This window comes from Erpetoichthys calabaricus, chromosome 5 (genome assembly GCF_900747795.2).
Source record: "Erpetoichthys calabaricus chromosome 5, fErpCal1.3, whole genome shotgun sequence".
Lineage (NCBI taxonomy): Eukaryota > Metazoa > Chordata > Cladistia > Polypteriformes > Polypteridae > Erpetoichthys > Erpetoichthys calabaricus.
The window spans coordinates 26,853,145-26,866,551 of NC_041398.2; the positions used below are offsets into that span (position 1 = coordinate 26,853,145).

Here is a 13,407-nt window from a genome sequence, read left to right on the forward strand (position 1 = left end):
CCCTGATAGTCTTATGCTGCTAATGTTGCTATTGCCAGTTGTGTCCTACGCAACGCTTCCTTATTATGGAAGAAATAGACAGGCTATCCACTAAGGCAATCACCATTAAGTCTATGCATTAAATATTATTACCAATGTTTAAGACAGCCACATTGAAAGAACTGATATAATTAGTTCAGAAACCTTAGAATGTGACATTGAAATACGCAATGAAACAAGATTTTCTGTTCATTTCATTTTCCTGCTGCTTGGTGTTCCTAAAATGCCTTCACCAAAAAAGTTTGCTCATGACTTACAGAAAAACGTGCCATAATGTTAAGCCAATTTTCATGCCAAGTACATATTTTGTAAATACCAGCTTTTGCATACAAAATGGCTTACGCAGATTTCTAAGCATAAGCAAGTTTCGTACATGAGCTGCCTGATCATGTGTCTAAAGGCTTGTGTCAAAGATTATCAAAGATTGTGGATAAAAACCTCACATTTAATTGTTTGCTTTGCTTTATTTTTGACCTTTAACAAATCTTTAAGTTTTTGTTTTATAAACACAATTATTGTTTTGCGTTTAGGTTTTGGTCACATATAAAATGGATTTTAGGTTTAGACTTTAGTTTGGCATATCAACGGCGTCTCTTCTTCTGGACCATTCAAAAAAAAACAATAAGCATAAAATACATTACAACTAAAAACCTTAGGGCACCAATCCATCACAAGGCAAACAGATACACACATTAAACACACACAAGGGCCAATTTAGCGGCACCAGTTCAACCAACCTGCATGTCTATGGAAAGTGAGAGAAAACCAGACCACCCAGAGGAAATCCACACAGATCTGCAAACTCCACATAGGGACGCAAACATTGGTCTCCTTACTGTGAGCAGTAGCACTACCATTGCACCACCATGCCACCCATTAATATTTTGTGTTTTGTGAAATAGAAATTAGAAGTGACCAAGGCACACAACAGTGATCTCTATTATTTTCCCATTTCCTATTCCCTTTGTTTCTTAGATTTCATCACCCTAAAACCAAAGGACTTTTCCATGGAAAAAGAACTGAATCATCTAAATGACACATTCCACAGTTTGTCCATTAACTACAGCATTACATCAAGTAATCTTACCAGTCTGCAGAAAAGTTACATGGAACTGTTCAACCGAAACCATGAAATAATTCAGAATTACAATTATCTTCAGTCAAAGAATTTGGGACTCAGCCAGACTCTAGAAAATCTCCAGATGCAGCAAACTTCACTGAATAAAAAACACTCTGCATTACAGACCCAGTTTTCATCTTTGAATCAAAGACACACTGCACTGTCTGCAAAATTTGACAAATACTGTTCTGGGAGAGACCCATCTAGTCAAGGTAAGATACGACAGTGGGAATTCAGTTCCTGCCTTTCATGTGTAGTTTGTTGGTTTGATTTCCTTCCTTCCTCTCATCACTCCTTTGTCTGAACCACAATTTTGAAAGCTTCAAGGCTTTTGGCTTTTTGCAATAATAAAGAAACTGTTCACAGTGCTGAAATGCTTACTCCTATTCAAGCATATAGTTATTTTCTATTAAATCTTTGGACCCCTTATGCAGTTCATTTTTAACATAGAATTGTGATGTTCATGGCCTTTATTAATAGCTTTGATGCCACTTATACTTGCAAAAACAAGTGTTCAATTTTCAGATTCCTGCCTGAAAATGGAAACATATTGAACCCAGTAAAGACATTCTATTTTTAAACGTTTTTCATTATTTGTAAGTAATTAGTCTGTGTAACAGGGCTAACACATGTGTGATTCCCACGTTCTGGTGCCAGCCTCAACTTGGTTCACTTTAGTTTGTTGTCACACATGTGCGAGTGGGAGGCAGCTAAAAGGTTTAAAGAATGGTATTAACACTTCCGATCAGGGGGCGGCGGAGTGCACTGACTCTCTTTCTAAGTCTCCTGCAGACCTTTCCTGGGAAATCCCAGCCTCAGCTCAGAGCATGTCACTTCCTGTCCCGGCCCCCGAGGATGACATCACTTCCTCAAGACACACTATAAAATCCCACTCCCCTCCTCTGAAATTCAGTTCTCTTTTGGACTCAGTCTTGTAAACAACACTCGTTTTACAAACCTTATTATTTTGCAGCCAGGAAACATATTATACGGGTGACTGCCCCAAACCTTTATGATGTCTGGAGTCTCTTCTTGTCACACTGTCTAGGGTTCTTCTATGCAATGTCCAGATTTACAAACATAATAAACATAATGCACAAAAGAGCATACAACAACACACATGCATAGAAAAAACAAATCAAAAAAATTGTGCAATGTATATGTAGAAATTTAACAAATACACAATTGATCTATTACAACAAACATCACAATGACAATAAACCCACGAATGCCATGTTCTTGTCCATCTGCCCCTGCTGTGATCCCTCTTGCTCTGGCTTTTAGAACATCTGGAGAAGATACCAAAACACCAGACCTGCAGGATTTCCTCAATCTGTTTTCCAAAAATTCTTGCCTTTCTCTCACTTCTCCCCATCCTTTCTCTGTCTCTCTCACTCTCGTGCTTTTTCTAAGTGCCATTTGGTTTCTGGCTCCTGGATCTTCCTCCTGCACAGTGCACACTTGGTTACTCTTTTTATTCACTCAATGTAAATGGACACTAAGCTGAAGAATCTGCTCAGATATTTTGTTCTTGGCTTGCATATTAAATATTCAACATAACAAAAATATTTATTGTTAAACAGTAATGTGTGAATATATGTGTATTTAGGTTAAAAAAGAGGCAACAAAGAAGAGTGTGGAAGGGGTGTCACACATAAATAGTAAGTGAAGTTCAGCTGATGTCACCAGGAAGAGCGTCACTTTGCATTGCTCACATTATGTCCCTTTCTCAAATGGTTAACAGAACTCTCTTTTAGCTGAAGCTGATAATGGAGTCTGCTTCTGAGGACCCTTGTAATCCAGACGTCATGGGTTTGCAGCTACTCACAGTCAGTTACCGGATTGCAAATCTGAGAACTGAGATGGCTCTTAGTGTAAGTCCATGACAATACAAAAAGGAAAAAAGCAAACCTTAGGGCAATTCAAGACTTCATCACTGCGCTAATAACAGTTGCCTTGAAAAAAATATATGACAAAATTAGTGGCACTGATAAATCCACTCTGAGGTCCTGTATCAATGACAGGACAATAGCTTGATTAAAACAATACAAAGAGGGATTAAAAACAAACCTCTGGGCAACTCAAGGTTTCATCATAGTGCTAACAAATACCAGTTTCCCTGAAAATGTGACAAAATTAGTGATACTGACAAATCCACTTTAAGGTCCAGTTTCAATGACAGGATAATAACTTTCTTAAAACAGAAGTGACAAAAGAACCACTACAAGACACAGAGAAAGGAAACAGAATGAGTACAACACAGGAACAACCAATCACAAAAATTGCTAAAATCATTAGAACGCATTAGGAACAGTCTCACCAGTAAAATAGCAACCCTTCAGCCATGACTTAAATTTGTGACATCTATCTAATAACTCCAGGTAGAACTTTCCGGAGTTTGAAATAATGCATTATGCATTATTGTTGTTTCTTTATCCAGGGAATTATAAAAAGACCTGAATCTTGTGTTATGATTATGCTTTGTTTCTAATTTTTATTTCATCTTCTAGATCGATGCCTACAATTAAATTTATGGTTGTTAAGATTGTTTGGAGTTGTTGAATCCATTTTCAGTGTTATTTTTTAAATTTAGTTTAATTTTCAAGTAGTTTAAAATTATTATCATCTTTTTCAAATGCCATTTTTATAGGCGCCATCATTTTGTTGTACACTTGGCTCCACGTTACTAAACAATTAGTATGTTAATTTGCAAAGTGTAACATCTCTGTCATGATGACATAAAAGGTCAACCCCGAGTTGACATTGAATCTAACATGTGTGTTTTCTTTTTTGGATTCCTAGTGTAAAGTCTATTTCACTTTGAAGTTTGACTATAAATTAGGGTTTTCATTTTGGCTTGGCAGAAGATCTATCTAAAATTTCATTTATGAGTTTGGTGTTTGACTCACGTTTAATCTTGCAGTGCTTTTATCTTTCCATCTGCTCTGCTGAACACACAGAAACCCTTTAACAAAATTTAAATGAAGTAACTGTGATGATGCTGGTTCTACTCCATGCTCCCATCTGACATCTGGGGAGCTCCCGAACCCGACACTGTCGGTAATGTCACCGGATGAGCTGATCTGTGAAGACATCAACAAAGCAAGGGGATGGTGCAAAAAAGTGCAAAGTGCTTTTATTAAAAACACAACCAAATCCAAACAGTGTCTAAATAAATAGTGCAGTGCAGTCAAATGATCATTAAATAAATAATCCATTATAAAGGTAAAAATTCCAAAAGGTTAAAACAAAGCTAAAACACTAGAATTAAAACCTGCAGTAATCATTGGGGCTATACCAGCCAGACATAGCTCCTTCCCAGCCTCTTCAGCTCACCCAAGATTTGCTCAACGAGACTTCAGCCGCCGCGGTCCTCTATCTACCAACCCCAGTCTTAGCTGCCTCTGCCGGCGTCTGCTAGACCGCTCGGGGTTGGTTGCCCACCCGTCTTCCTTCTTGCACACGCGGTCGTCCCTCAGATCCCTAGGGCGGACTCCTCCTTGATCGTACCCATTCTCCTATTCAGTGAGCACGATCCGTCCCTTGAACGCCGATCACTCACTCTATCTGGGACCCCTGACCACACTGACCTTCTTTTTCCTCAGCTGGTTGGCTTGTCCACTCATTTGCACTACCCCCAATGCTACTCTCTCGTTCTCCAGTCTTTTACCGTTCTCTCCTCTTCCCTCCTTTCTGCCTTGCGTTTCTCCTATTTATGACGGGGATGTGGTTCAAGTGTGGCGATTAGCAGCTCCCGACATCAATTACAAATGCGCCTGGGAACCGCTCCAGCCACACTACCACGCCTCCTCTTTAAGTCGCGAGTAGCCTTTTTGGTCTGAGCTGTGGACCCGCTATACCACAGTAATTGTTTTTTAAATGTCTCATGCATGGCATTTTTCTAACTTACAAGAAATGATTTTTAAATACACAAAATTTCTTTATTGAGATTTTAAGTAATGGAACAAGTTTAGACATTAAACAATATGTATCAAAACCAAATGAAACAAAGTTTTATTTTTAATTTTAATTCAGATTAACAGTTCCCCTCAAGATATGAAAATTTCTCTTGTTCTCTTATTTTTCTTTCTGTCTCATCCCGCAGAACTGATTTGCTCTGTTTGTCCAGAACGCTGGCTGCCATTCAAGTCTCAATGTTATTTCTTTTCCACTGATACAATGACCTGGAATGCCAGCCTCGAAAGCTGCAAATCGATGGGTGGGAACCTGGTGATTATAGAGAGTGAAGAGGAGCAGGTAGTATATGTCTTTTCCTAGAATGCTCTCAGGCAAGTTGCCAGTGATGAAAAAGTGAAGATAGGAATATTGTCTGCATCAGTAAAATGAAAAATTTAGAACTGCCATTAGGAGATTTGTTTGTATGTATTGGTCATATTTATTTATTTATTTATTTATTTAAGTAGAGGTTCTTAGAAGCTGAGGGTAAACGCATTCAGCCAGGTGATGCCAACTGGATTGGGTTAACAGATATGGTAACTGAAGGTAAATTTCAATGGGTTGATAGCCGACCACTGGACAAAAAAATAAGGTAAGAATGTATCATTTAATGTTTTCCGTATTGACAAACTCAAAGCTGCTGTAAACATTTACTGCTTTTCAGGGCAAGGGCTGTCCTCAAATTACTGACGTCAGGTGGTCCATCTCAGTGGTAGAAGAAGATCAAAAGATGCCACACAGCCCCACTCTGATCAGCTTAAAAGGATACTCCAACCCAAAATTACATTTTTTAAATATTTTACATACCCTATGTTGTTTGTAGTGATGGCCAAGACAAAATGTTATTCTCACATTTTAATGCGGAACGGACATTAAAAAGAAATTTGATGTAACAGAAGCCAATAGTGAGCAATGCTGTACAATGAAAAATGATGTGAAAAACATCAATGAAAAATAAGAAAAAAACTCATGTTACTTGCATTGTTATCCAGTTATATTCCCAGATGTGCCAAACACTTCAATTCTATGCTAAAATATTGTTAAACTGTTACTTCCTGAACAATCAGCACACATCGTAAACAGGAAACACATTCCCATAACACTATTGTGTTAAATTTAAGGTCCTCCTCTTCCTTCATGTACTGGTCAGAAGTCCTATTTTTAATGTGCGCTGATTTTTCTGGAAGAAGCCATTTAACAATATTTTTGCAAAAAATTAATGCATTTGGTACTTTTTAAGCATATGACTGGATAATGGACATGTGGAATATTCAACATAAGAAACTTTCTTTTTCTTTTTTTTCTAGAACAGTAGTTCTTAAGCTTGTTTTTCTCAATTTTGCCCTATTTGTGTGTTTGAGACCCAGAATCAGCACTGATTGTCATCACGGGGGGATTTGGTCCCCCTTGGAGAATCACTGCTGATCATCATTCTGGGTGGGTTCCTTTTGAAGAATCCCAGATGCATGTCATGGGGCAGTAATGACATTTGCTTAACCTGCCTAGAGTGACCCATCACAAGTCACTCTGCAGCCCTTTCCTATTCACTACAATTGTGATTCAGGTCTCTGTGTGACCAGAACTGGGTTGTGACCCATAGTGAAAAAACCCATGTTCTAGAACACTCCAGGGCGAGGTGAGCTAGCCCCATCTGTGTTATGAATGTTTTCTGTTTAGAACTTTTTACTCACATTTGATGGCTGATTTCTTAAGGCCTGAGTTGCCAATAAGAGGTTTTTGGATCTCTTTCCATTTTTGATACTAATTGATAGCTTTATTTTTATTTTCTTATAGTTAGAAATATTTTGCATCATTTTCTAGCGTCATGTTGTTTTTCATTGTACCTCCATTTGTTGGATGGTTGATACAGCATTGCCAGGAATTGTGTCACGTGTGATGTCACTCTTGTGACAGTATTAAGGTCAGCACTGTGCACCTCCTGGTTATCTGAGACTCTCAGAGAGTTGGTGTTTGTATTTGTTTGTAAAGTTCTCCTAAAGAAAAAGATTGTATGCTCCGCTTTATCCACAATTAATTTGGATTAATGTTTGGGCTTCATCATTTACTGTAGATGATTTTCTGGTTATGAGCTTATTTACAGCACACATTTCAATAAAGGCACTAACACAGAATGAATTTACTTTTTTAATCAGAAAGCATTTTCTTTCACATAATTCACAACTAATATGTGATACTCAAATGTGTCTGGATAATGTTGCAATTTGGCTTGACTGGACTCACAATTTCTTTATTTTATCAAATAGTAGTGCGAGAAGCAGACTTCAGGGTCATGCTGTGTATGATGATTGGCTTATGGGTAATTCTGCCATTGCCAGGTATGCTGTAAAGCACACAGAACAGCCTTTTTATACAAAACAATAACAACTAATGTATACACTTAATATTAACTACAGTGTTGAAAACGTCTGTATTAACAGAACATGCCTGTTAGCCAGTGTTGTGCATGAACTAGTTCTAAAGAGCGTGGCGTTCATTGAACAAGCTCATTTTTCTAAGAACAGTGAACTTAGCGTAATGTATTTGCAAGTGAAGAACTTGAATGTGAGCTAGTTCAGTTTTATGTGACATTCTGGATCTGGTTTAGGTCCAGATTAAATGTTTTGCCTTACGCTATAAGGTAGGGGTGCAGCAGAATCCGAATATGGTATTTGGATAAGCACAAATAGTGGATTTTTACAAATATTTATTTTGTACAAATGTTTTGCCATTTATTTGTATTCAGAAAAAATAACGTAAAATCAAATAGACTTAAGCTGCACCCCTGCTAACACAAGACATGAGGTGAAGCTCCGCTTTCGCTTTTAGGAAAACGTTGTACTTCGCAAAGACACTTTATATTTTTCTCCATTGGACATGCAATATGTAACACGAATTTTGACTGGCAGCGTAATAAGTTAGTTCACCTATACTTAGGTTCCACAGTTACCATTTGTGTCACAAGATTGGAAATAGAGCAGTAATTTATATGTATACTGTACTTGCATCTATTTAATTTCTTTTTTGACCGGGAGGATATTAGCATATGTGGTAATACATGTTTGTTGCTGGCTATAAGTCAATAAAGTGTATTTAAATAAAAAAATCTTCATAATTTAAGCATAAAATTCTTCATAATTATTTTATAGTATTTTATTCAAGAACACTGTAATAGCCTAAAATAAGCCATGCAAAATTAATAAAAGTAAACTCATGGGTCATTTATTCTCACTCCTTAAAAATACAAAATGAACTGAACATGAACTAGTTCAAAATTGAAATGGTGAACTATGAACATGAACTTATTCATTTTAATCTGTATGAACTGAACTTTGAGCTAGTTCTTGTGAGGTGTGAACTTTCATAACACTGCTGTTAACTGTGCTATAATTAGTTTAAGAATATCGGAATGTGGTTGATGTAATATTAAAACGGGCAATGACATGAGACTTACTGTTCACTTCTAAAAATCAAGAGTACACCTTTTGAGAAGGATTTGTGGGTCATAGTGGACTCTAAGCTATCAAATGTCAGACAGTGTTCAGAAGCCATTAGGAAGGCTAACAGAATGTTAAGTTATATAGTGCCTTGATGTGTGGAGTACAAGTCAAAGGAGATTCTGCTCAAGCTTTATAACACACTGGTGAGGCCTCATCTGGAGTACTGTGTGTAGTTTTGGTGTCCAGGCTACAAAAAGGACATAGCAGCACTAGAAAAGGTCCAGAGAAGAGCGACTAGGCTGATTCCAGGGCTACTGGGGTTGAATTATGAGGAAAGATTAAAAGAGCTGAGCCTTTACAGTTTAAGCAAAAGAAGATTAAGAGGAGACCTGACTGAAGTGTTTAAAATTATGAAGGGAATTAGTCCAGTGGTTCGAGACTGTGACTTTAAAATGAGTTCATCAAGAACACGGGGACACAGTTGGAAACTTGTTAAGGGGAAATTTTGCACAAACATTAGGAAGTTTTTCTGTACACAGATAACCACGGGCACTTGGGATAAGCTACCAAGTATTGTGGTAGACAGTAAGGCATTAGGGACTTTCAAAACTCGACTTGATGTTTTTTTTGAAGAATTAAGCGGATAGAGCTGGCGAGCTTTGTTGGGCTGAATGGCCTGTTCTCGTCTCGATTGTTTTAATGTTCTAATGTTGTTCTAATTGTCCTGCTGCCTGAAGTTGTTAAAATGCCAACAGCAAAAAAGTCTACATAGGATTTATGGATGACCAAAAGTTGCTGTAACCTTAAGCTAATTTTTATGTCAAGTTTGTGTTTTAGAACTTTTGTGTAAGAAATGGCTTACAAGTGTTTACAAGCGTCAGTAAGTTTTATACATCAGGCACCTAATTCTGTAAAATGGCTTTATATTCTCAGGCCGTTACATGACTGTACACATTACACCTAGTGACTCCCATATAATTGTAGGTGCCCCTGTGGTAATGTGCTTGTCAGGCACTACCAATTAACAGGAAAATGTTTTAAGAATAGTGTAAAGATGACTTAAACAAAGCAAAGAGAGAAGCACTTACATTTTTAATCAGTTGAAGCGTGGGCGTGTGCTTCCGTGAAGACTTTAACTTTAGCTTTGAAAGGACCATGCTGTGTAGCACCGGTGACAGAGCAGGCATGCATCCGGTTCAGGCCCAATGGACGTTACATGTGCCCAGTCAATAAGTTGAGCATCTCCACAGAAACGTGCCATTAATGAAATAAGAACATTTAGTTCAAGTAAGATAAAGTCCTGAGTTAGAATTACAAGAAAGTAGCTTACTATTCAGAGAGCATATCGGCTTGTCTGACAGAAGCCCATTGTACGTGAGCTTGTGCAGACGTGAGGCCACTGTGCTGTTTAATACAGACCTTGTGGGAAATGAGAACTGCACGTATGAGGATTGCATCAACCACTATTGGAGAAAGAGAGCTGCATGACGCAGGATTGGCTAGAAGTTTCATAACCCAGTATGAAAGGCACTTTCTATCTCTAGGGTTCGTCTCTTGTGACTCAGTAGTGGGGAGAGTGAGTTTGGTGTAGCTTGTTATTTCAAGTGCATCAAGCATATCAGCTTGTGCATTATTTTGCATACATTTCCTTTTTTTGTAGATAAATAGATGTAGGTTTCTCGTAGTTATAGTTTAGTTTTTGGTGGAGGTATTTATATAGTTTGGATCTGTGGTGCACTTTTTTTTCTTCTTATAAATATTTTTTGAGTCGTTGAAAGGACTGTACTTTGCATAGACACTTCTTAATTGTATTTTAATTTAGGAATACTGCTGTTTTTTGTGTATATACATTTTTGCCTTTCATTATTTCACTGACAAAAATCACTGTAAATATTATTCATTATTCACTATGTCACAAACTCCACAAAGAGCCACAGCAAGGTTTGGGACAACCACCCGTATAATTGGTTTCCGGGCTGCAAATTGCCGTTTTAAATGGTTGCACTGCTGTTCACAAAACCGAGTCCTAAACAGAACTGAGGGAATAGGGAAAAGGTGGAGGCTTTTAAAGGGGAAGACAGGAAGTGAGATCAAAGGGGTCAGGAAGGTCTTCAGCTATAGTCTCGAGCCCAGATGTGACATCACAGGGGCCGGAGCCAGCAAGGTCTTCTTCCATAGGCTCGGTCCCAGAAGTGACGTCAAGAGAGCCAGGTGGAATCTCCCGTGAATGGTCTACAGGAAAGGGAGAAAAAGAGTCAGCGCACTCTGCCACATCCCGGTATGATTCGGAACTGCCCTTACTCAAACCCTTTAGCTGCCTCCCATGCGCACGTGTGTGACAACTATTTTTGATTGGGGTGTTTTTGTGCACCTCTAAATAAAACCCACTATTGTTTTTGGAAATACCTTTTATTTGTGTCTGTGTCTCCATGTCTGCCATCTCCCAAATCTGATCCAGGTTGTTCCTGGCATACAAGATGCCCAGAGTGCAGTCTGGTGCCAACCTTGCCACTACACGGGGTGTCACACTCCCACCGTGTTTATCAGTTTACATTTTTTTCACATGTAATGCCATCTGACTTTAAGAAATAGTGGGACACATGACTCAGTACACCATGTAAGGTTTAGTTTTGTGCTGCCTACAGAAAGTTATGTGGCTTTGTGTATTTCACAAAGATTATAGCTTTGTTAAGCTTACGTGGTGAGACCAAGTGACAACAATTCTGGCCTTTTTACACATCATACTTTAGTGGCATTTATTGACTATCTATCCCAATCAGTCCGCTTTGATATCGTCATCACTGTTTCTCTTTACCAGTGTAATTTGTTCATGTGTCACATATGCTTTCTTTATTTTGGAGAGTGTTCCCTTTGACATGTGACATAATTTTGCAAAGTTTCATGACTAATGCATATACCGTTTGGGCACTGGCAAGCGGGCCTCACTGGAGCTCTGTCAGTTCCTTCATGTTCAACTCTCAAAGTGCTAATTATCAGACCTCTTTTGAAGATGTGTTTAGAGATGGGCTTTATAATACTAGGGTGTTGTACCGTGTTAGCCATTATGAATGTAGTGAGAAGTCAAGCAAAATGACACCTTTTATTGGCTAACTAGAAAGATTACAATATGTAAGCTTTCGAGGCAACTCAGGCCCCTTCTTCAGGCAAGATGGAATTTAGTTATTTTAAAGTTTAACTCCTTTTTCTTACGGTGTTTCTGTTATTTTGTCCTCATCCTATGCAATGCAATCAGAGGATTCAATGTGATGTAACCACTTTAAGGTATCATAACATTTAATGCAGATTTGGTAAGCATAATTGAATAAAAACAAACTCAATAAATGTCTAAATATGTTTTGATGAATTGCCTAGTGAAGATGACACAATGGGTCCTGTATTCACATATTATATGCAAGTTAATAGTTTAGTGGGGTTTAATGCTGTAAAGCACTAACGGTCCATCCCATTTTTTTGTAGCTTCTGGTTCCCTGGTCAGCCTGAAAATATGCCTGATCATTCAGAAGACTGTGTGCAGCTGATGGTACATCCACAGAACATTGGTTGGCATGACTTCCCCTGTGAGAGCCAAGCACAGCGAATCTGTGAAGCAGGACTAGTGAAATTCCGTATCTAACGACTCAACAGAATGGAATACAAGAGAAATAGACTGGGACCCACCAATCTTTATCAGAATATCTGAAGTATCTTTAAAATTCAGCTTCCAGTTTTTCAGAATGCCCCCATTGCCATTATAATTGCGTAGTAATTCACAAACCTCATATCAGTTATTTTGTACAACAAAAGGGGAGACAGAGATGGAACTTCCTTTTAGAGTTTCCTAACATTACTGTATACTCATTAAGGATTCTGTCAAACATCAGTTGACCAGTGTCTTCAAGCAACTACCCCTGGACCTTATCCTTATGCTTTGTCTCTTTGTCTATAAGTGTATCTTAGCACCTACTAGCTTCACAGCATATCACCCATAGTATTGTCAAGAAGGGCACAGTCTCTGTATTACATTGAATATTTTATTTTTCATATTTCACATTCCACACCTCAGTTACTTGGAGGAAAGAATGCATAAAAGCCACCAGGTAAAAGTGACAGTTTTTTATTCTTTAATATGTTGTTATTCACATAAAGGCACTGATGGACAGTAGTGTATTTAAGAAGCACCATACTATGTATGAAACAAACCTCTTGGAGTTTCTGCCTGCAACTGGGTGTAAATTAGCTTGCAATGTTGAAACCAGAGTTGAAAAAGTGCTATGTGATACTGTAATCTGTGTGTTTTTTGTTTAATAAACACTAGGCGGCCAAATGTTTGTGAACACCTGACCATTACACCTATATGAGCTCACCGGACATCCCATTCCAAAACTATGGCCATTAATTTAAAGGTGGCCCCCATTTAGCTGCCTCCACTCTGCTTTCCTCAAGATTTTGGATTGTGTCTGTGGGAATTTGAGCCCACATATTTGTGAGTGTCAGGTACTGATTCTGAACAGAAAGACCTGGCTCACAGTACATCCCAAAGGTGTTCAATTACAGCTATTCAATTGCTTGAGTACCTCCATATTTTTATGGACCTGGCTTTGGAACAGAAAAGGATGAAAGTGCACAATTATCTAAATTGTCTTTATATGCTGTAGCATTAACAGTACCCTTCACTGAAAAACACCCCTAGACCTTTATTGCTCCTCCACTAAACTTTACAGTAGGCATTATGCAGTCCAGAAGGTAGCATTTTCATGGCATATACCAAACTCAGATTGATTTATCAGACTGCCAGATAGTGAAGCATCTTTCATCACTCCAGAGAACATTTTGCTTTACGCCATCCCAGCCATC

At 38.3% G+C, this 13,407-nt stretch overlaps 1 protein-coding gene across 1 annotated transcript in view; it reads left to right on the forward strand.

Moving 5' to 3' along the window:
* The window catches only part of LOC114652583 (low affinity immunoglobulin epsilon Fc receptor-like), a 32,784-nt gene extending 20,188 nt beyond the window's left edge, over nucleotides 1–12,596 (forward strand). The window contains exons 3-6 of the mRNA XM_028802958.2: nucleotides 1,015–1,371; nucleotides 5,265–5,416; nucleotides 5,584–5,708; nucleotides 12,031–12,596. Of these exons, the coding sequence (XP_028658791.1) occupies nucleotides 1,015–1,371; nucleotides 5,265–5,416; nucleotides 5,584–5,708; nucleotides 12,031–12,187 (791 nt within the window). The 3' untranslated portion in view covers nucleotides 12,188–12,596. The remainder of the gene's footprint in view (nucleotides 1–1,014; nucleotides 1,372–5,264; nucleotides 5,417–5,583; nucleotides 5,709–12,030) is intronic.
* Nucleotides 12,597–13,407: the final 811 nt, after the last annotated feature.